This window comes from Pleurodeles waltl, chromosome 2_1 (genome assembly GCF_031143425.1).
Source record: "Pleurodeles waltl isolate 20211129_DDA chromosome 2_1, aPleWal1.hap1.20221129, whole genome shotgun sequence".
NCBI lineage: Eukaryota > Metazoa > Chordata > Amphibia > Caudata > Salamandridae > Pleurodeles > Pleurodeles waltl.
The window spans coordinates 289,471,900-289,493,711 of NC_090438.1; the positions used below are offsets into that span (position 1 = coordinate 289,471,900).

At 44.6% G+C, this 21,812-nt stretch overlaps 1 protein-coding gene across 18 annotated transcripts in view; it reads right to left on the reverse strand.

Moving 5' to 3' along the window:
* Positions 1–21,812, reverse strand: part of CCDC160 (coiled-coil domain containing 160) — a 175,759-nt gene that overhangs the window by 92,289 nt on the left and 61,658 nt on the right. For 7 of the 18 annotated variants that reach the window (XM_069212499.1, XM_069212501.1, XM_069212505.1 and 4 more), the window contains one exon: positions 6,651–6,751. The exons of 5 other annotated variants lie outside the window; for them this stretch is intronic. Coding sequence is in view for 1 of the 13 variants with exons in the window: in XM_069212513.1 (XP_069068614.1) it covers positions 15,260–15,270 (11 nt within the window). In the remaining 12 variants the exon portion in view is untranslated. Of the gene's footprint in view, positions 1–6,650; positions 6,752–15,259; positions 15,352–21,812 lie in introns of all 18 variants that reach the window. 6 more of the 18 variants (XM_069212506.1, XM_069212507.1, XM_069212504.1 and 3 more) reach the window with 2 other exon arrangements.

Sequence of the window (21,812 nt, forward strand, 5' to 3'; positions counted from 1 at the left end):
ATGTAAGTTCTGGCCCCTTGATATACCTCTGTAAAAAACTTGTTGTCCAGAGATTTTCATTTTTGAATTTGTGTTTTTGTATGATTACAGAAGTAATTTAGCTAGGGTAGACATTGCTAATCCATGCCGATCTTTTCTGGACGACAATTTTAAAAATAACGGCTGTGTTGCAGTGATGATATAATATTTCAGGTGTCAGTAGTCTTATAGAGACAGAAAATAACTCCTCAGAGCAACCCTTTGTCCATTTTCCAAAATGGCGGCTCTATGATGATGTGTTTTAGCCATAATATTGGTACTTTATTTTAATATTGTTTTAGGTTTTCCATTGATTCAAATTCAAAAACATGAGAGAAGCAGGTGGTAGCAGAAGATCTTTACCTCCAGACATAGTGTTGATAACTACAAAAACGGAGGACTCCTTCAACAAAGAAAAATGTGTCATTTGCCAAACTAATCCAAAAGAAAAGCTAACATCAACCGAGAATGACCAGAGAGATTTTAAGATGCTGCACAAATATGGCAAGACGAAGTTCACAAAAGATTTAAAGTGACAGATGAAGAGGATCAAATATCTTATAATTGTAACAACAAGTGCTACAAAATATATACATTGGAAAAAAGCATCAAAAAATAGCAGAAACCAGTGAATCACAACAAGAATCTGAGAAACAGACAAGAACCAAACCTAAAACCCATCCACTTAGAAGATCGATAGCTACCCCTCGTCCACCTCCAACAACTGATCAGAAAGCAGAGGACTTTCAATGTGTTATCTATAGTTTAGCCAGAACATGGGCCATAGGGATTGACGAAAGAACTAAGTACAGAGTAGGTGAGTCTAAAAGTGCAAACCTGTTTTTATCTGCAGGTAGTTTCTTTCAAGATGAAGTTTTCAGCTAAGTAGCTGAACTAAACAGTGAAAGTGAATGTATTTGCAGCGGATCTATATACCCACCCGAACTTCATGCATGCATACATTTGAAAATATGGATGTACAATTAGCTCCCAACAGCAATGTAACCACCAGCCTTCGGTTAAGTTTGCACTCTTTGAAAAGACAAATGAAGTTTCAAAACCACTCGAGTGCTGGCTACAGGTTCACACTCCGTGAGATGAGAGAAATAATGGTCAACATTGATGGAAATGTATTGCTAAATAATAATGAAACAAAGATTTTTCTGGTGAAAATGTACAATGACAGAATTCGTTTTTGCCAGCTTAACTAAAAGAATCAGCCACTTATGGTGTTCTCGGCTGATTTGACTCCTGAAGTTCTTGCTGCCAAAATAAGATCACAGGATGCAGTAAAATCAGCCAGAAACATTTAAAGAGATTCCTGAAAGATTTCGAGTTTGGACTATTGACAAATGTTGTGATGCCCCAGAGCTCCGCAAATCATGGGAGTCAACAACAACGCCTGATGTTGTCTTAACAATTTTTACATCATTGTTTAATATGAGCAAAGCAAACCCACTATAAACTAACGAGAAGCCAACAACATTGATGATGGCTTTGAAGCTATAAGCGAAGAAGTGGAAGACAATCCCATGAAGCGACAGGCTTGTGCATTGCAAATGTACTGTCTTTTCAAAATCATGCTTTATGAATTACATCAGGGCAAAAAGAAAACTCCGCTACACATGATGTTTGCCCACGCAATCTATAACAAGTGCAAAAGTAGAGAGCTAATCACTTCAATGAATAGGGTTGGTATATCAACAAGTTATAATGACATAGTACAGAGCAGGAACTTGTTAGCAGACAGCTTTTCTTTGTCTGGAAGATCTAGCATACAGGATACTGCTATGGTGCTTTTTCAAGAGTGTACCAATGAAGTAGCTGCTGGAACACGAGCTGTGTCAGCTGTAGGCATAAACAAATGAAGTTGCAAACTTATAGCCCAACTGCCTTGCCATAGTGTGCAAAATCACTACAAGCCATGAACACGTCCCAGGACCAGAAAGTTTCAAAGTGGCTGAAGACATGGAACTTCTTCCACCTGATCCTACGGTCCAAAAAGCTAATTTAACTACATTTATTATATTGCTTATTCGGTGCAGTCTGAAGGATAAAGAAAAGCCAGTTCCCCTGTGGGCTGGAATTCATGCTCTGATCTCCCAGAACACCATCCCACTGAAGAAGGTTGGGTTTTTACCAGTAATACAATCTCCAGGCACAAACTATGCAACAATATACACAGCTCAAAAAAAAATTCAAAATGTGCGTGCTCAGCTTTAGGATCAGCCTATCCTGCCAATTTTCTGCGATAAAGGAGTTTTCCGTATTGTAGCTGATATTTTTTTTTAGAGCAATCCAGTACAATTTGATGATCCTTATCCAATGATGGGCGTTTTACACATGACAAAAGTTGCGTTGTGCAGGAAGTTATCTCCGTGGATGTGGCATAGACAATGCCAGAAAGCTGAACTCTTTGGAAGCCAAACTGTCCAGTTAGAACTGAGCGGAACTCAAGTTTGTTCATTACAAGGTATGCTCATCATATCTGAGGCTCTAGAAACGTGTTAGAATGCTTTCTGGAACAAGAATGACAATTTAGGTTTTGCATATCTCATCTGAGAAGTGAACAGGGGGCACTTCACAGAAAAAATAATATGTAAAGCCAGACAATGTTCAATTAATTCAGTTCAAAATCAAGTTTGTAGAGTTTGTTAAAGAATGTGAAGAAAAAAATCAGAACTTTGCAAGTACTGGGGAAATGTTTTACACATGATAGCTCTAGTGAAAAACTTGGTACATGCTGATCGGGAAGTTGATTGGGAGCTGCACATGAAGACTGTGAGTCACTTATTACTGTGTTTTGTACATTTGATTGCATAAACTACCTGAGATACGGGTCCTGGTATTTGGAAAGAGTGAAGAAGCTAGAAGTCGAAAAACCATACCTCTACAGAAACATCATCCAAAGACATTTTGTGGTGAAAGACAGAGAGGGAAGGTGCAATGCAGTAGCTCCGGATATGAAACTAACAGACGATCCAGAGATCACAGAAAAGCTCTAAGGGAATTGTTGGTCAGACAGGTAAAAGTGAATATGTTGCTCAATGGCAGCAATGTCTTCGGAGGGACTAAAATTCAAAATTACTGGACCATTGTGAAACTGTTCACCACAAACTTGTGGGAAAGAGGGGGGAATAAACATGTTGACAGCCTTCTTCATTTCATGCAGCAGCAAGGAAACCCCTTTGAAATGACTGTGCCTGAATGTGTGTCTTAATAAGAACACAAGTAAACAAACCACAAATGATGGACGGAATGCAGAACAAATCAAACATTCACCCCCAGTCACAGATCTGGGTTTAATCCATCAGTTTTTTTGCTTGCCATGCCATTCCAGTTTGGACCCAGTCATATGCATATCAGTCTTGACCCTGTTCCCCATGGAAACAGTCCAGTCCAAACTGCCAGACCAGGTCTTCCTTGGACCAGAAACAAGCATTATCCACTCATCCTACCCCGCCACGAACACTAACTCACATCAACTCCTTTGCTCCTACCGCTAATTTTAATATTCACCATCCAGTGTGTAGCTTCCGACACCCCGCTCCCACTTCATTAGATGGGATTTAATATTTTTTGATCATGAGACTTGATCTACAGTGGCCTCCACCGTTCTTTAAACAAAGTGTATTGCTTGCCAAGTCTGGAACTGGTTGTTGCTATTCATGCTTTAATAGATATTCATTTTATGCTGATCTCCCCTGTATCTATTTCACATGCTCAATAAAAAGAACCTTAAAAAAAATACAATGCTAGATCTGTGTTGACCAGTTTCTAAAGAATGTTTGAGGCAACAGGAAGAAGGGAGATTGGTCGTAAAAATCAGACAGCAGTGCAATGTCTGCATTTGTGTTTTTTTTAAGAGGAGAACCACATTGGCCTTTTCTAGGATTTAGATACTAATCCTGTTTGAAGAGAGGTAGCTAAGAGCTCCAGAAACACAGGACAGATTGCAATAAGAGTGTAAGGAAGGATGAGTGGTGCTCAGTGTAATGAAGAGTTACAGTAAGTAATCCAAGTGCTACCACTTACTCCCTAATGCTCACATTATGAAGATATACCAAGGAGTTTCAAATATGTGACTGGAAACCCTAGACAGTCATGACCCAAATGGTTCCCAAACGCGTATGTGTTTAGATAATGGCTAAAGAAGACTGTCACAATTGCCCATAATTTGATATCAAGAAACTATCCACCCCAGGAAGGCAGTGTTACCAATAGGGGGAAATTGTAGTGAATGACCAGAAAGGTCAAGCTGACATCTGCAGAGGGACAAGATAAAACTAGCACGCATGCAGCCGCCGTCCAAACTCCACGAGTAATGATGCTTAAACTAAGTCCTTATACTGGTATACTGGTATATCTCTTATTAAAAGGTACATCTACCTAGAGTATCCGTTAAGGAGTCGACCAACGATGCATGCAAACAAAATGAAAACAGTAGCCAACACCCTCATAATCTCTTGACTGGACTATGGCAACACCATTCTGGCCAATATCCAAGAGTTAGCCACTGCCCCTTTGAAAGTGATATTCAACAAGACTCATTTCAGCAAAGAGAAAATGTGAACATATTTTAGTAATCTTCTGAGACTTACATTGTACATCTCTGGAACCAAGGGTCATATATAAAATCTTCTGCATCACATATAAGTGCCTACATGAACAACAAACCTTTCCTGTCAAATCTACTTACAGAATCAAGATGTCAGGGAGCCAGAGGAGCAGGGAGAGACTATTTTCGAAGACTCCTAAATTTCACAACAAAACAGACAGGGGGATATAATGAAAGGCCTACTAGAATGACCCTGGAGTGACAGGCTGGGGGCCATGAGCCATAGTGAAATTAGTACAGGAAGTACATAGTACAGGAGATCATCTTATCGAGATGGGGGATTATCCAGTAACAGGACAGCAATACTGCGTGAAAGATGGTGAGAGAAAACGTTAAACAATGGTGGCCAAATAAAACAATAATACAGCAACGGAGCCTCGGGACAGCTAGTAAAAAGTCTAGAAATGGACATGGTGGGTAAACTTTTTATGTCAGTGTGGGCATGCATTTTGGAGCATACCAGTACATGGGTGTACCAGAGTTCAAGTGCCTGTGTGTATATATGGACGTGTTCATGTGTGGACAACGCACATGAGTTTTCATAAGAAAGGGCCCAGTCGATGTCATTTATGATTGCATTTTACCATGCAAGTATGTGGAGACTGCCCACCTTTCCTTGCTTGCATTAAGGCTCCTGGCTGCTCTGCAGCAACTCTGCTTGGACTGGGTCCTGAATCTGGTTAGCTTCTGTGCCCTGTGATGAAATTCACCATCCAATCAGGAGCGCTAGGACCACAACATTGATTTTTGGAGACATGTCACAAAATGATTCGCTAGCTGAAGAATGCAGAGTATGGGTCATGTGGACATGGCTCCCAAAATGCAGGCTCTGGGATCCTTTGCATATACTCCATGATATCTACAGTTATAGCTCTGCGATGTAGACAGCAGTGTGCAATGGGATGGTGTCAGGTCTGCACCCTTTATGGCTGTATATGTTCTGGTGGATTTCTGTTTTTGCTCTGCTCACTTATCACGCACATGGTTATTAGGGAATGAGTTTACACAAATACTTTCTTTATGTGAATTGACAGAACTTTCATGCAGTTTCTCTGTGCATGTACCATGTTAGGACACAGGACTGCAGGCTCAGATCAGTTTTACAATAACTGTCTCTTGCACCAGAACCTGTTTAGGGTAGTCCTCCTTTCAAATGCTCTTCTAGGCTGCTCACCAAACACAGGCTTTGTACAGTAATGCCCCTCAAAGCCGGTTAGTCTCCAGACTGTAGCAAGAAGCATAAAGAGGTGGGCAAGTTTAGCACTGAAAGTGGTATAAAAAACAAAATAGAGCTGGGTCTCACCTAAAAGGTCTCGTCACTTTGCACAAGATAATCTGCAGCTAGACCCCTCACCCATACCATTCACCAAAGCACGATGCTTTAGTAATTCTAATCAGCAGACCATTGTTAAAGCCTTCATTGCATTTCTAAAGTCAGCCTAGTTTCAATTCGCAAACTCATACCAGTGTTTGTATTTTTACCCTCAAGCCACAGAAATGCAGGCACTACACTTCCACTGTCAGGAGAAGCTGTTTGTGCCCTTTATCTTGTACCATCCCAATCCAGACACATGCAATGACTCCCACTTTGCTTTTGTAATTAATATTGTGACCCAACCCTGAGGATGAACTTAAGAAGTCATTTGTTTGAACGTTTCCAATGTTTGTATTCATTACCCATATATTTTCTTACACTGCTAGGACTCCGAGTTTACTGCTCCCTTTGAGCGCAGCCTAAAGCTCTCCATATTTCACTACATATACAACCAGTCGTTACTTTGAACTTCAAACTCTCGAGTTCAACCGCTGTCCTGGCCGGAGTGGTGATCTCACAGTAGCTTAGTGCCTAACACACAGTTTACCTGATACTAGGGTGTATCACAAATACCTAAAATAGCACTATGTTCACATGCACATAATGTTTGATACATTTTCTACAGTCTTGTATCCTCAAATTACATGCCATCAAAAACTAAATCCTCTATGTCACTAAAATATGGAATGAAAAACTGACCTTTACTCAAAATGTCTTACTGTTGCCTCTCCTTTGTTCAAAATTGTCCTCTCCTTCCCTTCCACCATGTGCATGCCTTCTCTATCCGAGTACAACTTCCTCTGCAAAAATAGAATAACAGAGATGAAGACAATAATCCGTATGGTAAACTACCCACAGCTCAATTACAGATCACAACCTCTCCTCCTCTGAAAAGTAACACCTTTGCAATCAAAAAAATACATGACCTCCTCTAGCTCATCCATTCTCACCAGACATGTGCATGTGTCACACACTCCCCTGCTAATGATCACAAATAACTCTTATTTAATTCACCACAAAGAAACTTGACTAAATGCATGGAATGGTTTACTTGGACAGATAAGGCTAACCACACAGGATTAACTATTAACCCTGGGTTTCAGGAGCAGAATTCTGAGAAAGTGTAAGTTCTATGTTTTATGCAGTTCTTATTTATTCTATGCCAGACAAATTTTACTTATTCCTATTCACTAGTTGATCCGTCTATGTGTTGTTCTATTTCTGAAAAATGCTGGTCTCTTCACATACTATCAACTTCCAACTGCTCCCGCCACTGTGGAACTGCCGAATAGCATTATTCTTTCTTGTCTTATAATAGCTCAAGTTTCAAGGATTGTTCTTGTGTACGAGAGAACAGCTGATGCTTCAGGGAATTCTGTTGAGTTGTGTGGTTTTACCTTGTAAAGTCTCTGGTTATGCCTTTTCTAAATTTGTGTTTGAAACTAATGAGGAAAAGATGAGAAGTCTAAAATGAAGAAGCCCATAAGTGGTAAATCTGTCAGGAACATGTACAGCCACATCCTTTCAAGGGTGTTTGCACCCACTGTGATATTTTTTTTTCCTGGCTCATCTGTTTTAATTAAAACCAATGGTGTCTTGAACATATATATATATATCGTGTGCACGTTCCATTTGGCAGAGTTGCTGGTCTAAAGTGCACCAGGGCTCTCTGCAACGTTGCAGCTAAATAAACAAGATTCTTTCCCACATCTGTATTCTGCCCTATTTGTGAGCAGTGACATTATTTACGCTCTATCAAACAGGAGGCCCTGTCTGAGACAGATTATATCAGCCCAGCCAGATTCTCCGTCCCGAGGTTTCAGGGGCCGGTTTATTCCTCCTAGGTCTGATGTGTACACCTCCAATGGGGATTGCATTTCCCGGAGTCAGCATCAACCGAGGGACTGACCGTGTAACCCCAAGACACAAGACCCATTTCTTGCTCTCTCTCTCCGAACTATTGTGAATGCAGGTGTTGAGATCAGTTAAGACTAAAATGTCAGAGGTTTCTCCTCTGTTATGTTATGATGTATTAATTAGTCAACAGTCTGTACAGCAAACAAGGGTTTAAGCCTGCAATAAAAAAGAAAGGGTTAGAGTCCTGTATTGCTAGGTGTATTTAACCACCGACTCTATATTGACCATTGAGTCCATTTTATGCCCTTCTTCAGTTGCCGTGACGGCAGCGCAGAATTTTTCCACACAAAGCTTATTTTCCACACAGAACGTGTTTGTGCTTTTCTCACCAGAACAGGGTACACCGTGCTGGAACATATTATGGGGGATGTGTATGCGATACAAGAGTACAAGGCTGAGAATGTTTTCATCAGAGGAAGGTACAGCTCTGTCTCTAGAGTGCGCATTGGGGACTGGGCAGGTCTTGTACGTGTTTTTGAGATAGACCAAGTACAGCCATTGCTTGATTTCACAACAGGGGGGAGGGTGTTCTAGAATGCTCTCCTAGCTTGTTTAAGGTATAAAAGACAGGGAGACTTGGCGCCAAGACAGGAACTCACCTGTGGAACGGACACACTGTCCGGGAAATTTCGATCTCATGAGTGGTCTCCTGCCTTGGCTGTTTGAGGGTTCCCGGTTGTGGTGGTGCTGGCGAGGACGATGGATCTAACCCCCACCATGGTGATGCTTTTAACTTTTGATTATTTAACACACACACACACATATATATATGGAAAATGTCACTTACCCAGTGTACATCTGTTCGTGGCATGTTCCGCTGCAGATTCACATGCTGTGCATACGTTTGCCATCTAGTGTTGGGCTCGGAGTGTTACAAGTTGTTTTTCTTCGAAGAAATGTTTTCGAGTCACAGGATTGAGTGACTCCTCCTCTTCGGCTCCATTGCGCATGGGCATCGACTCCATGTTAGATTGTTTTCCCACAGAAGGCAAGGTAGGAGTGATAGAGTATAAAGAAACGAGATGTCCGTGCAAATGGAATAGATCTATATACAAATGTACAAGTGTTTGTTTAACTTATGGCTACAGGCTTCCGGGTAGGTGGGAGGGTGCATGTGAATCTGCAGCAGAACATGCCACGAACAGATGTACACTGAGTAAGTGACATTTTCCGTTCGATGGCATGTGTAGCTGCAGATACACATGCTGTGCATAGACTAAAAAGCAGTTGTTCCTCCCATAAAAGCGGTGGTTAGCCTGTAGGAGTTGAAGTTGTTTGAAATAATGTTCTTAGTACAGCTTGACCTACTGTGGCTTGCTGCGCTGCTAAAACATCTACAAAATAATGTTTAGTAAATGTATGTGGTGTTGACCAAGTAGCTGCTTTACCTATTTCAGCCATTGGTATATTTCCTAAGAAGGCCATTGTAGCCCCTTTTTCCTTGTGGAATGTGCTTTAGGTGCAACTAAGAGTTGTCTTTTAGCTTTAAAGTAACATGTTTGGATGCATTTTACTATCCATCTTGCTAAACCTTGTTTTGAAATGGGGTTACCAGTATGAGGTTTTTGGAAGTCCACAAATAACTGTTTAGTTTTCCTGAATGATTTTGTTCTATCTATGTAATACATTAGAGCTCTTTTAATATCTAATGTATGCAGGGCTCTCTGCCAAGGAATCTGGCTTTGGGAAGAAAAATGGTAGTTCCACTGTTTGATTGATATGAAAAGGTGATACTATTTTTGGAAGAAATTTAGGGTTAATTCATAGTATGACTATGTTTATGTACTTGTATGAACGGTTCTTGAATTGTGAAATCTTGAATTTCACTAACTCTTCGCAATGAAGTATTTGCGACTAGGAAGGCAACTTTCCATGTCAATAATTGTATTTGACATGAGTCGTGTGAGCACTATGTTTAGATTCCACGAGGGCACTAGAGATGTTCTAGGTGGGATGATGCGTTTTAACCCTTCCATGAAGGCTTTGATAACAGGAACTTTAAATAAAGAGCTGTGCTGTATATTTTGAAAATATGCGGAAATTGCAGTGAGATGTATTTTTATGGAAGAAAAAGCTAATTTTGATTTTTGCAAATGAAGCAAATAGCATACAATATCTTGTATTGATGCTGAAAGAGGGGTAATTTGTTTAGATTGACAGTAATATACAAATCTTTTCCATTTGTTGGCATAGCACTGCCTGGTAGTGGGTTTTCTTGCTTGCTTAATTACTTCCATACATTCAGTTGGTAGTTGTAGATACCCTAATTCTATGACCTCAGGAGCCAAATCACAAGATTGAGTGTGTTGGGATTTGGATGCCTGATCTGCCCTTTGTTTTGTGTCAACAGATCTGGTCTGTTTGGGAGTTTGCAGTGTGGTACTACTGACAGGTCTAATAGTGTTGTGTACCGCGGTTGACGTGCCCACGTTGGCGCTATGAGTATCAGATTGAGCGTGTTTTGACGCAGTTTGTTGACTAGAAATGGAATGAGTGGGAGAGGGGGAAAAGCATAAGCAAAAATCCCTGACCAATTGATCCATAGAGCATTGCCCTTGGATAGGGGATGTGGGTATCTGGATGCGAAGTTATGGAATTTTGTGTTTTCGCTGGTGGCGAACAGATCTATGTCTGGTGTTACCCGTTGTTGAAAGTATTGTTGAAGTACTTGAGGGTGAATCTCCCACTCGTATGTTTGTTGATGATTTCTGCTGAGAACATCTGCCAATTGGTTGTGTATCCCTGGAATGTATTGCGCTTCCAGGTGAATTTTGTTGTGGATTGCCCATTTCCAAATTTTTTGGGTTAGGAGGGAGAGTTGGGACGAATGTGTCCCTCCTTGTTTGTTTAGGTAATACATTGTTGTGATGTTGTCTGTTTTGATAAGGATATTCTTTTGAGTGAGAAGAGGCTGAAAAACTTTGAGTGCTAGGAAGACAGCTAACAACTCTAAGTGATTTATGTGTAGCTGTTTGTGTTCGGTCTCCCATTGTCCTTGAATGTTGCGATTGTTGAGGTGAGCTCTCAGCCAATCATTGATGCATCTGTTGTAAGTATGGTCTGAGGCACAGGGTCTTGAAATGGCCGTTCTTTGTTTAGGTTTGTGGAATTCCACCACTGAAGGGACATGTATGTTTGGTGGTCTATCAACACTAGATCTTGAAGTTGACACTGTGCCTGTGACCACTGCTGTGCACGGCACTGTTGCAAGGGCCGCATGTTTAGTCTTGCATGTGGAACAATCGCAATACAGGATGCCATCATGCCCAATACATTCATTACGAATTTGACAGTGTACTGTTGGCCTGTCAGTATTTGTGCTAATATATTGTGAAATGCTTGTATTCTTTGCGGATTTGGGCTTGCCAGCGCTTTTTGAGTATTTAGTGTCGCCCCTAAATACTGTTGAATTTGCGCAGGTTGTAGTTGTGACTTTTGGTAGTGTATGAAGAACCCTAGGGTGTGCAGGGTTTGTATTACATAATGCGCATGGTTTTGACACTGTGTTTGACTGTTTGATTTTATTAGCCAATCGTCCAGATATGGAAAGACATGAATGTGTTGCCTTCTTAGGTAGGCTGCGACTAGCGCCAGGCATTTTGTGAATACCCTGGGAGCTGTTGTTATTCCGAAGGGTAACACTTTGAACTGATAATGCTTTCCTTGAATGACAAACCTGAGATATTTTCTGTGCGCTGGATGGATGGGTATGTGAAAATACGCATCTTTGAGGTCTAATGTTGCCATGAAATTGTGTTGTTGAATAGTGGGATAACATCCTGTAGTGTCACCATGTGAAAGTGTTCTGACAGGATGTAAAGATTGAGGGTTCTGAGATCTAATATTGGCCTTAAGGTCCTGTCCTTTTTGGGAATGAGGAAATACAGTGAGTAAACTCCCGTCCCTATTTGATTTTGTGGCACAGCTTCTATTGCTTGTTTGAGTAATAGAGATTTGACTTCTTCTTGCAACAGAGTGATATGGTCTGTGGACAGCTTGTGTGGTTTTGGTGGAGTTTGTGTCAATTCTATGCAATAGCCATTGCATAATACCCAGCTGTCTGTGGTAATGCCTAGCCAATTGTGGTGGAACTTTTGCAGTCTTCCCCCCCACAGGTGAGGTGTGAATTGGGAAGGAATGGCACAAGTCACTGCTTGGATTGTTGTGAGGCTTGTTTTGATGTTTTAAATTTTCCCCTGCCTCTTGGGTACTGGCCTCTATAAGTGCATTTAAAACCACCTCGTTGGTATTAAGGTTGGTAGGCCGACTTCAGCTGTGAGGTGGATGTTCGGCAGTTTGGGCTCTAAATCCACCTCTATATTGGGGTTTATGAAAGGATCCCCTGTATTGCGTGGTATACAGAGCACCCATGGCCTTTGTGGTGTCTGAATCTTTTTTCCATCTTTTCAATTGCCGTGTCAACCTCTGGGCCAAAAAGTTGTTTTTGGTTGAATGGCATACTGAGCACTGCCTGTTGTATTTCAGGCTTGAATCCTGAAGACCTAAGCCATGCATGTCTCTTTATGGTTACAGCAGTGTTGATGGTTCTGGCTGCTGTATCTGCAGAGTCTAGGGCTGACCTGATCTGATTATTAGTGATGGCTTGCCCTTCCTCTACTATCTGTTGTGCCCTTTTTTGCTGTTCCTTGGGGAGATGTTGGATTATGTCTTTCATCTCATCCCAGTGGGCCCTGTCGTATCTAGCCAAAAATGCCTGAGAGTTGGCTATTCTCCACTGGTTGGCTGCCTGAGATGCCACCCTTTTCCCCGCAGCATCAAACTTCCTACTCTCTTTGTCTGGTGGGGGTGCATCACCTGATGACTGCGAACTTGCTCTCTTTCTGGCTGCGCTTACAACTACAGAGTCTGGAGGTAACTGTTGGGTGATATAGACAAGTTCAGAAGGAGGTGGCTTATATTTTTTCTCCACCCTAGGAGTAATTATCCTTGCTTTTCCCGGCTCCTTGAATATCTGGTCAGCATGTTTTAACATGTCGGGGAGCATAGGAAGCGGCATGTGTAGAGGAGAGTGTATTAAAAAGGAAATCATCCTCTAATGGCTCAGTATGCATGGCGACATTGTGATACGATGCCGCCCTAGCTATGACTTGAGTGTAGCCTGTATAATCCTCTGGTGGTGAAGGCTTAGAGGTATAGCAATCTGGGTTACTGTCTGGATCATAAAGATCCCATGGATCCACATTGTCCAGCTGCGAATCAAATGAGTGTGTTGGTGACTGCATAGGAGTAGGACTAGTAGGGGGAGAGATATGTAAATGTGGAGAGTGAGGTGGAGACTGAGGAGGAGAAAATTGAGGAGGTGGTGGTGGTGGTTTCTCCTTTGTTCTTGGCACTTTAGCTGGAGGCTGTGCAGTGTCCAATTCCTCTTGAAAGGCTAATTTCCTCTTTGGTTTTGGAGGAGGTGCGGTTAAAATTCTGCCAGTCTCTTTATGGATGTGAATCCTGGCTTGCCTTTCATCCATTGCCTCTATTTGTGAGTCCTCCTCAGTAGCTTTATGGCTTTCTTTAAGTACTTGTGAAAGTCCATGTTCCTCAGTGTAAATAGGCTTTTTCGGCTCCTAAGCTGTTTTTTTCAGTATCGAAAAAGTCGGGGTTGAGGATGGCCTCGGCTCCGAAAACGATTTTCGCTATTTCGACTTGAAAGAGCGATGTTTGCTCGGCTCGGAGACAGAGCTTCGGCTAGAGTCCGATGGCTTCGGAAGAGTGGCCTTTTTCGATGCCAAAGTTGTGGGTTGGTCACCAAAGGTCTTTTTTCGGGTCGAGCCATGGCCTTTAGGCAGTGGCGTCCCCAAGGCCTTATGTTTTGGCTTGGCTGGGACAAGGGCAGGCGTAGTCTCGTGCTGTCCTGCCGTGACCGGTCTGTCCTCCTCGGACTCCTGCTCAGAGTCGGATCCTCGAACGGACACAGCAGTCTGCATGATCTCCTCCTCTTCGGCGTCGAGATGTTCAGTGCTTTTGGATGCCATCTCGAGTCTCCGTTCTCTTCTGTCTCGGAGTGTTTTCTTGGATCGGAAGGATCTGCAGGCCTTGCAATTTTCTTCCGGATGGTCCGGGGAAAGGCAGAGGTTACAGACGAGATGTTGGCCCGTGTAAGGGAATTTAGCGTGGCACAGAGGACAAAAACGGAATGGAGTCTTGAGGCTTCCACGCAGTCGGCCCAACTAGGCCAGAGTTGGGCGCGGGTGCCCCGAAGGGCGAGTAAAGATGTTTGATCTGACGGTACCGAAGTGTCGATAGAGGGGGGAACCCGATCGAAACAATACTGACGAGAAATAAAGAGTTTTTAAACTTTTCCGACTCGAACTATCGGAGAGAAAGGAAACAAGTCCGAACCCGATGGCGGAAAGAAAACAATCTAACATGGAGTTGATGCCCATGCGCAATGGAGCCGAAGAGGAGGAGTCACTCGATCCCGTGACTCGAAAACACTTCTTCGAAGAAAAACAACTTGTAACACTCCGAGCCCAACACTAGATGGCAGATGTATGCCCAGCATGTGCATCTGCAGCTACACATGCCAAACATGTGTATATATTATATATATATATATATATATATATATTATATTCACAGTTGATGCATTGCACATTTTTGTCATTGATTGTTTAACTGCTATGATTATTCTTGTATGTACACATGTTTTACTTGATTTGAGTTAAAAGCTTATTTTCATATTTGATATTTGGGAAGTGCCTTAATAAATGCATTACACGGACTAAGAGTGCTGCATCCTTTGGCATTGTTTCCTCTTAGTTCAAGCAAAAGCAATACAAGTCCCCAGCAAAAAAGTGTGATTTAGAGTCCCCAATAAACTAATAGTGGTTAAAATCTCTAAACAAAAGTACTGGCAGTTAGAAGTTCTGTTTCTCCTTTAATGAATGATGTTAAATTACCAGCATATGTAAAATTTCCCCAGATCTGTGCGTATTTTTGGGTTTCTTCAGAAGTAATAAAATGGGTAATCTATTTTATACACATATCCGGGTGGATCAAGCACAGCCAAAATATTTGCCTACTTTTGAAATAATGATGAAAAAAGTACTTCAGTCTGGACTTTCTGAAACTGTGGAATTATTACACTAGGAACAACTCAGAATCACAATTCCCAATCAGTGGCTTGTTTGAATTTGAGAAATTATAGTATCTTCGAGAAACATTGTATACACTAGGTAAGACAAAGATATGAATAATACAATTTAATATTACTATACATATGTGAAGATAATGCCAGGGAGTGACTGCTAAAACAGGCTATGGTAAAAAGAGATGAGAAGAAGAATACTAGAGAAATGGCCAGGGAAATAAGGGCCAAAGAAAGGAACAAGGTAGGCAGGATGAATTAATAAAAGAAAAATGTAACCCAACCAAACCTTTGCACCATCGGAACCAGAGTCAGAGCAGAGAAACCTTATTATGGGTGGGTTACTAAACAGAACGAAACATCCCCCTCCATATGAACACCCTGAAATAGATAATAGAGAGAAAAACAGAAGTAAATAACCTGTACAGTATAAAATGTACACATTAATTATATCAGTTGTATATCCCAATAACCTAAGAGGTCTAAAAGATTAGTAGGTGCTGCATTGTCCACCGCTGTTATTTTTGCAGACAATGTGGTATGCAATGGCATTGATCATTTTGGGGGTGTTAAAAAAGTAGAATTTCCTGGAGAGTTTACCTTTATTGTGAAAGATTGTCTTTTAGAACAAGTGTGCAAACATATGTTTTAAGATTTGAACAAACGTGAATGGGGTATAGAGCTGCAGGATATTGATTACCAGGCTCTCAATCTTCAAGTTAGGGAAAAAGAGGCACCATGTCTACTGATACATTTAGTATCCACAATTGAGAAGATAAAACAAGTATGTATCAATGATCTGTTTCCAATGCGAGACTGTTGGACCTGGCCCTTTTCGCGAGAAGCCCATTAAGGTATTGATTGGTCTTCCCTGGCTTTAGGGTGGTGGGGGTTGTGTTGAACCTGGCTGTTTTTGAAGGTTCATTGCCTCCTTCCTCCTATTTTTTTCTGACCTTTTGCTGTTGGCTCTAGGACTCTGAGCACTTTATCTCTGCTGATCAGTGCAAAAGTGCAGACGCTCTCCCTTCTAAAGTTGGTATGATTGGCTTACACCTAATTTGCACATTTAATTTACCTGTAATTTCCTTGTACAGTGGTATCCCTATACCCAGGACCTGTAAATTAAATGCTACTTGTGGGACTGCAGCACTGCTTGCGCTACCCACAGAAGTAGCCTTTCAAAATTGTCTCGGGTCTGCTAGCGCAGGGCCTGCATGCACAGTTTACTGCCACAGGGACCTGGCACCTAAATTTACTTGTAAGGCCCAAAACTCTGCTTTTATTACGTGTAAGTCACCCCTAAGGTAGGTCCCAGCTAGCCATATGGCAAGGTGCTATGTATTTAGAAGGCAGGACATGTGCCTAGTTGCTTGGCCTGTCCTGGTAGTGACAGCCTATTTTGTTTCTCACTGCTGTGAGTGCTGCCTTCTCGTAGGATTGCATTGGAAATGCCCTGCCTTATGTCGAGGGGGTTTTGTCCGATTAATGAGGGGAAGCGTAGGCCTGTTTTTTATGGTTGTAGTGGTAGTGAGAAATGCTGCTTATTGGTGTAGGCAGATTTTGTATTACCATTATAGAAATGCCACTTCTAGAAAGTGAGAATTTCTCTGTGCTTATGACTCTGGTGTTTTGCAGCTTGACTCCAATCCACTTCTGGGCAGAGTGACAGCTGGGCTTTGTACATACTTTTCAGACACCCTGTACACAGGGAGGGTGGAGGTGTCACAGAGGTGCATCTAGATAATGTCTTCCTTGGCTGAGAGAAAGGGAGGTGGGGCACACTTGCATTTGTAAAGGCTGCGCCCTGGCCTCACACAAAGGGCTTGTTCACCCCCAACTGATGTCTGGAGCCTGTGCAGGAGGAGAGAGGGGACACTCCTAGAGCCAGTTGTAACTGGTTGGAACCTCTTCTCCCCCGCCTTTGTTAGTGTTGTGCTAAACTGAGTATAAGCACAGGGGATTTTCCCATGAAAATGAGACACTAGAGATACTGGACCCTTTTAACATGCTTGAAACTGGACACAATGCTGCTGGAGGGACTCACCAGGAACCGCCTTGGACTGCTGCTGCTGTGCTGACCTGTGACCTGCTGGGTGACTAGGAGGAACTGCCACTGTCTGCAGCTCCTAGCCCCTTTGTGATGGCCTGTTGCTGGGCCTTGCCACCCTGTGCTCCACTTTGGTGTCCGCAGAGGCTGTGGCCCCTGCCCTCTGCAACCTTTGGACTTCATTGCTGGCAGCGCATGAGGAGCGCTTTCTTTTTCGGGGCATAGCGCCTGGTAAGCGCCCCACTGTATTTGCCCAGAGCTCCTTGAGAGTGCCTATGTTTGATTTATTAGGCGTCATGTCTGTATGTCTGGAGCGAGGAAATCACTGCTGCGACCCGGGCGTTTGGAAACCGACAAGCGCATGCCGTACAACGTGCCCCCGGGGCACGAGAAAGAGGAAGGTGGGAGCAGGAACACTCCAGGTGGTGCCCCCTGGGACTCGGGAGGCTATCAAGTTGCACCTCCGGGGTACAAGCAAGCATCCACTCCTGGAGTCTGGGTTCCGTGCGGCTGAGCCGCCGCAGAGAGAGAGGAGCCAGCCACTCAAGGTGACGGAGGGAAAGGCCCCGGGCGCGCTCCTCAGGAGGATCGCAGTGTGCCCGGGGGCCATCTATAAGTGCAGCCACCTGAGGACGTGGGCGGCTGCCACCAGTGAAGCAGGACACGGGGCTGGTGAGGGTGAGTCCCTCTTCCCCGGTCACTGCGCTAGGTGCCCCCACAGTACTTTTGGGCCCCCTGCTAGAGTACTGATGTCCATGACCTGGAGGGAAGCCTTATCAGAGGCTCCCGTGCCGCCGGGCCCCTTCATGTGCTGTTCCAGGGGGCCCCTGTTGTTGCTGCCCCACCCTCCGTAATTTGTGCCAGCGAACGGCGGGGAACATCATCGCTGGGCACAGTGGATGCCACTAACTGAGCATAGGAGCGCCTGCGTTCACTTGTGGGGCTGGTGTTACTGCCTTTGATATAAAATAGGCGATGGGGTATTGCTGATAATGGCTGGGTATCTTTCTTTTGCGATACCGTGATTATGACATGGGTTTTATAGTGATATGTGCATTTCTGAAAATATGTCTCGCTAGGACATGTGCCTCTTGTAGTAAAGCTTCTATGACCCAACATGTATGCTGATATGATTCCAATGATCTGCAATGTGTTTGCTAATGTTCCTCTTATGGGCATTCTATGCTAATATATTTTTATGACTTGCCATGTGTTTCCTGATGTTCCTGGTATGGGCATTTATGAGGTTTTTATGATGTGCATTATTATAGTAATGCTTTTCCTGACTATTGCTTATGTTGCAGAATAATGAGTAACCTGTGCGTTATATGTGACTACTGCTGCTTTTTGCACAGTAACAGTATTGTGTAATGTCCTGACAACTGCTTAGATAGCAGGGTATTACTGACATGTTGTGTTTGGTCTAATGATGTTGTGTACAGTACAGTTTATTTTTATATAACTTGGTGTTGTGTTTCCTTTATGGTGGGGATAGTGTGTCACGTGTGTTGTTGTACAAACGCTTTACACATTGCCTCTGGGATAGGCCTGACTGCTCCTGCCAAACTACCAAGGGGGTGAGCAGGGGTTATCTTGAGTGTGGAACTCCCTTGCCATGACTAGAGTGGGTGGGTTCTGCCTGGCTTAGGTGCATACCCTAGCCAACCAGAAACCCCATTTCTAACATTGGTGGCAGTGGCGGGATTAGTGCATCACGTGTGTTGTGCACACGCTTTACACATTGCCTCCGGGTTAGGCCTGACTGCTCGTGCCACGATACCAAGGGGGTGAGCAGGGGTTATCCTGGGTGTTTGACCCCCCCCCCCCCTCGCACTGACTAGAGTGGGTGGGTTCTGCCTGGCTTAGGGGCATACCCTAGCCAACCAGAAACCCCATTTCTAACATTGGTGGCAGCGGTGGGATCCAGGCTCTGCCAGGTGGGCAGAGGTCAGGAGACCTGCACCATCCAGACTCTAGCACAGTCCTTAGGGAAAGTGTTTCCCTTGTGGGGGGTAAGTGTCCCCCCAGCCCCCAGTTAGCCCTGGTTTGCAAGGCAGTGGTCCAGCCTCAGGGTGGTGACTCTGGGTTGGATGGTCAGATTCAGGGGTAAGCTTTGACCTGATGGGGGGGTAGGTGTGCTCCCCATGAAGTCCTGGTTCGCTGGGCAATTGTCGGGTCTGAGGGGGGTGACTCTGGACTGGGTGGGCAAGTTCAGGAGGTAAACTCTGAACTGATGGGGAGGGTTTGGTGTGCTCACCCCCATGTGCAACTTCTAGAGTTACTTCCCAGGGTAGGGGGGTGTGGAACTCTGGGAGTGGGGTCCGAAAAGGGAGAGACTCACCCAGGACCCTGGTGCAATACAAGGGTAATGACACAGGGTTGTGAAGCCAGTTGCTGGGTGGTGATCCTGGGCTGGTGGGAGAATTGTGCAGGACGGCTGTACCCAGTGCCCTGACAGTTCTGGATTCTGGTGGTTCAACTCCTAGGACAAGGTGGCAGGACCCTAGAAAGAGGGGTAGGGGGAGGAGAGCCTCACCTCTGGTCACTGTCGAACCTATGGGTGCAGACCCTAGGTGCTGGGTAGACTCCCTGAACTGATTGGAAGTGGAGTGGAGAGAGATTGCAATGCACTTGAGGCTACCGCCCTCCACTCTGTGTGGTTTTCAGAGACCAGAGGCTCCTGGATGGCCTGGGGCTGGTTAATGCCATTGCCAGCTAGGGAGCCCCCGTGGATCAGCCTAGGTTGCATAGAAAGCATTGGCAGAGGGACCCAACTGGGATCAGAGTGGAGTAGAACTGGAGCGCGTCCCTGCAGTTGCGGGCCACGTTTCATGTTCTATCGCCCCAACCAGGGAAGCCCATTAAGGTACTGATTGGTCGCCCCAGGCTTTAGGCTGGTGGTGGTTGTGTTGGACCTGGCTGTTTTTGAAGGTTCATCCCCAGACATTTTGCCTCCTCCTCCTATTTTTTCTGACCTCTTGCCATGGCTCTAGGACTCTGAGCACTTTATCACTGCTGATCAGTGCTAAAGTGCAGGTGCTCTCCCTTCTAAAGTTGGTATGACTGGTGTACACCGAATTGGCACATTTAATGTACTTGTAAGTCCCTTGTACAGTGGTATCCCTATACACAGGGCCTGTACATTAAATGCTAAAAGTGGGCCTGCACCGCTCCTTGCGCCACCCACAGAAGTAGCCTTTTAAGCCTGTCTCAGGCCTGCTAGCACAGGGCCTGCGTGCGCAGTTTACTGACCCAGGGACCTGGCATTTAAATTTACTTGACTGGGCTCAGAACTCCCCTTTTACTACATGTAAGTCACCCCTAAGGTAGACCCTAGCTAGCCCTATGGGCAGGCTGCTATGTATTTAGAAGGCAGGACATGTGCCTGATTGCGTGGCCTGTCCTGGTAGTGACAAACAGCCAATTTCGTTTCTCACTCTTGTGAGTGCTGCCTTCTCATAGGATTGCATTGGAAATGCCCTGCCTTATGTCTTGGGGATATTGTCTGATTTATGAAGGGTAGCATAGGCATGGTTGTAATGGTAGTGAGAAATGCTGCTTACTGGTGTAGGTGGATTTTTATTACCGTTCTACAAATGCTACTTCTAGAAAGTGAGCATTCCTCTGGGCTTATGACACTGGTGTTTTGCAGCTTGACTCCAACTCAAGTCTGGGCAGAGTGACAGCTGGGCTTTGTGCATACTTTTCAGACAGTCTGTACACAGGGAAGGTGGAGGTGTCACAGAGGTGCATCACCTTTGTGCTGACCTGTTGCTGGGCCCTGCCGCCCTGTGCTCCACTTTGGTGTCCCCAGAGACTGGGTGCTGAGGCTCCTGCCCTCTGCAACCTTTGAACTTCATTGCTGGTAGCACATGAGGAGCGATTTCTTTTTATGGGCATAGCGCCTGGTGAGCGCTCCACTGTATTTGTCCAGAGCACCTTGAGAGCGCCTGTGTCTGATTTTTTATTAAGCGCCTTGGAAGCACTTTGTCTGTGTGCCTGGAGCGAGGAAATCACTGCCGTGACCCAGGTGTTTGGAAATCGACAAGCGCAGTGTACGCGCCCCCGGGGTACGAGAAAGAGGAAGATGGGAGCAGGAACGCTCCCGGTGGTACCCCCGGGGCACGGGAGGCCGTCAAGAGGCACCCCCGGGGCACAAGCAGGCATCCACTCCCGGAGCCTGGGTTTCGTGCGGCTGAGCTGCCAGAGAGAGAGCGAGAGAGAGAGAGAGAGAGCGCGAGAGCGAGCAGCCAGCCACTCGAGATGATGGAAGGAGTGACACGGGCGCGCTCCTCAGGAGGATCGCAGAATGCCCAGGGGTCATCTATAAGTGCAGCCGCCTCGAGGACGCGGGCGGTTGCCACCAGTGAAGCAGGACACGGGGTGAGTCCCCCTCCCCCGGTTACTAGGCTAGGGGTGTGAACACCTCACAGTGCTTTTTGGCCCCCTGCTGAAGTACTGAGGTCCGTCGCCATGAGGGAAGCCTCATCAGAAGCTCCCCATGCGCCGGGCCCCTTAGTTTGTGTTGTGCCAGGGGGGCCCTGCCCATCTTTGTAATTTGTGCCCGAGAACAGTGGGAAAACCTCAATGGAGGTTCCCCGTCATTGCTGGGCACAGCAAGTGCCGCTAACGGAGCATAGGAGCTCCTGTGTTCACTTGTGAGGCTGGTGTTACCGCCTCTGATATAATATAGGTGATGGGGTACTGCTGATAATGGCTGGTTATCTTTCTTTGGCAATATGATTATGACATGGGTTCTATAGTGATATGTGCATTTCTGATAATATGTCTTGCT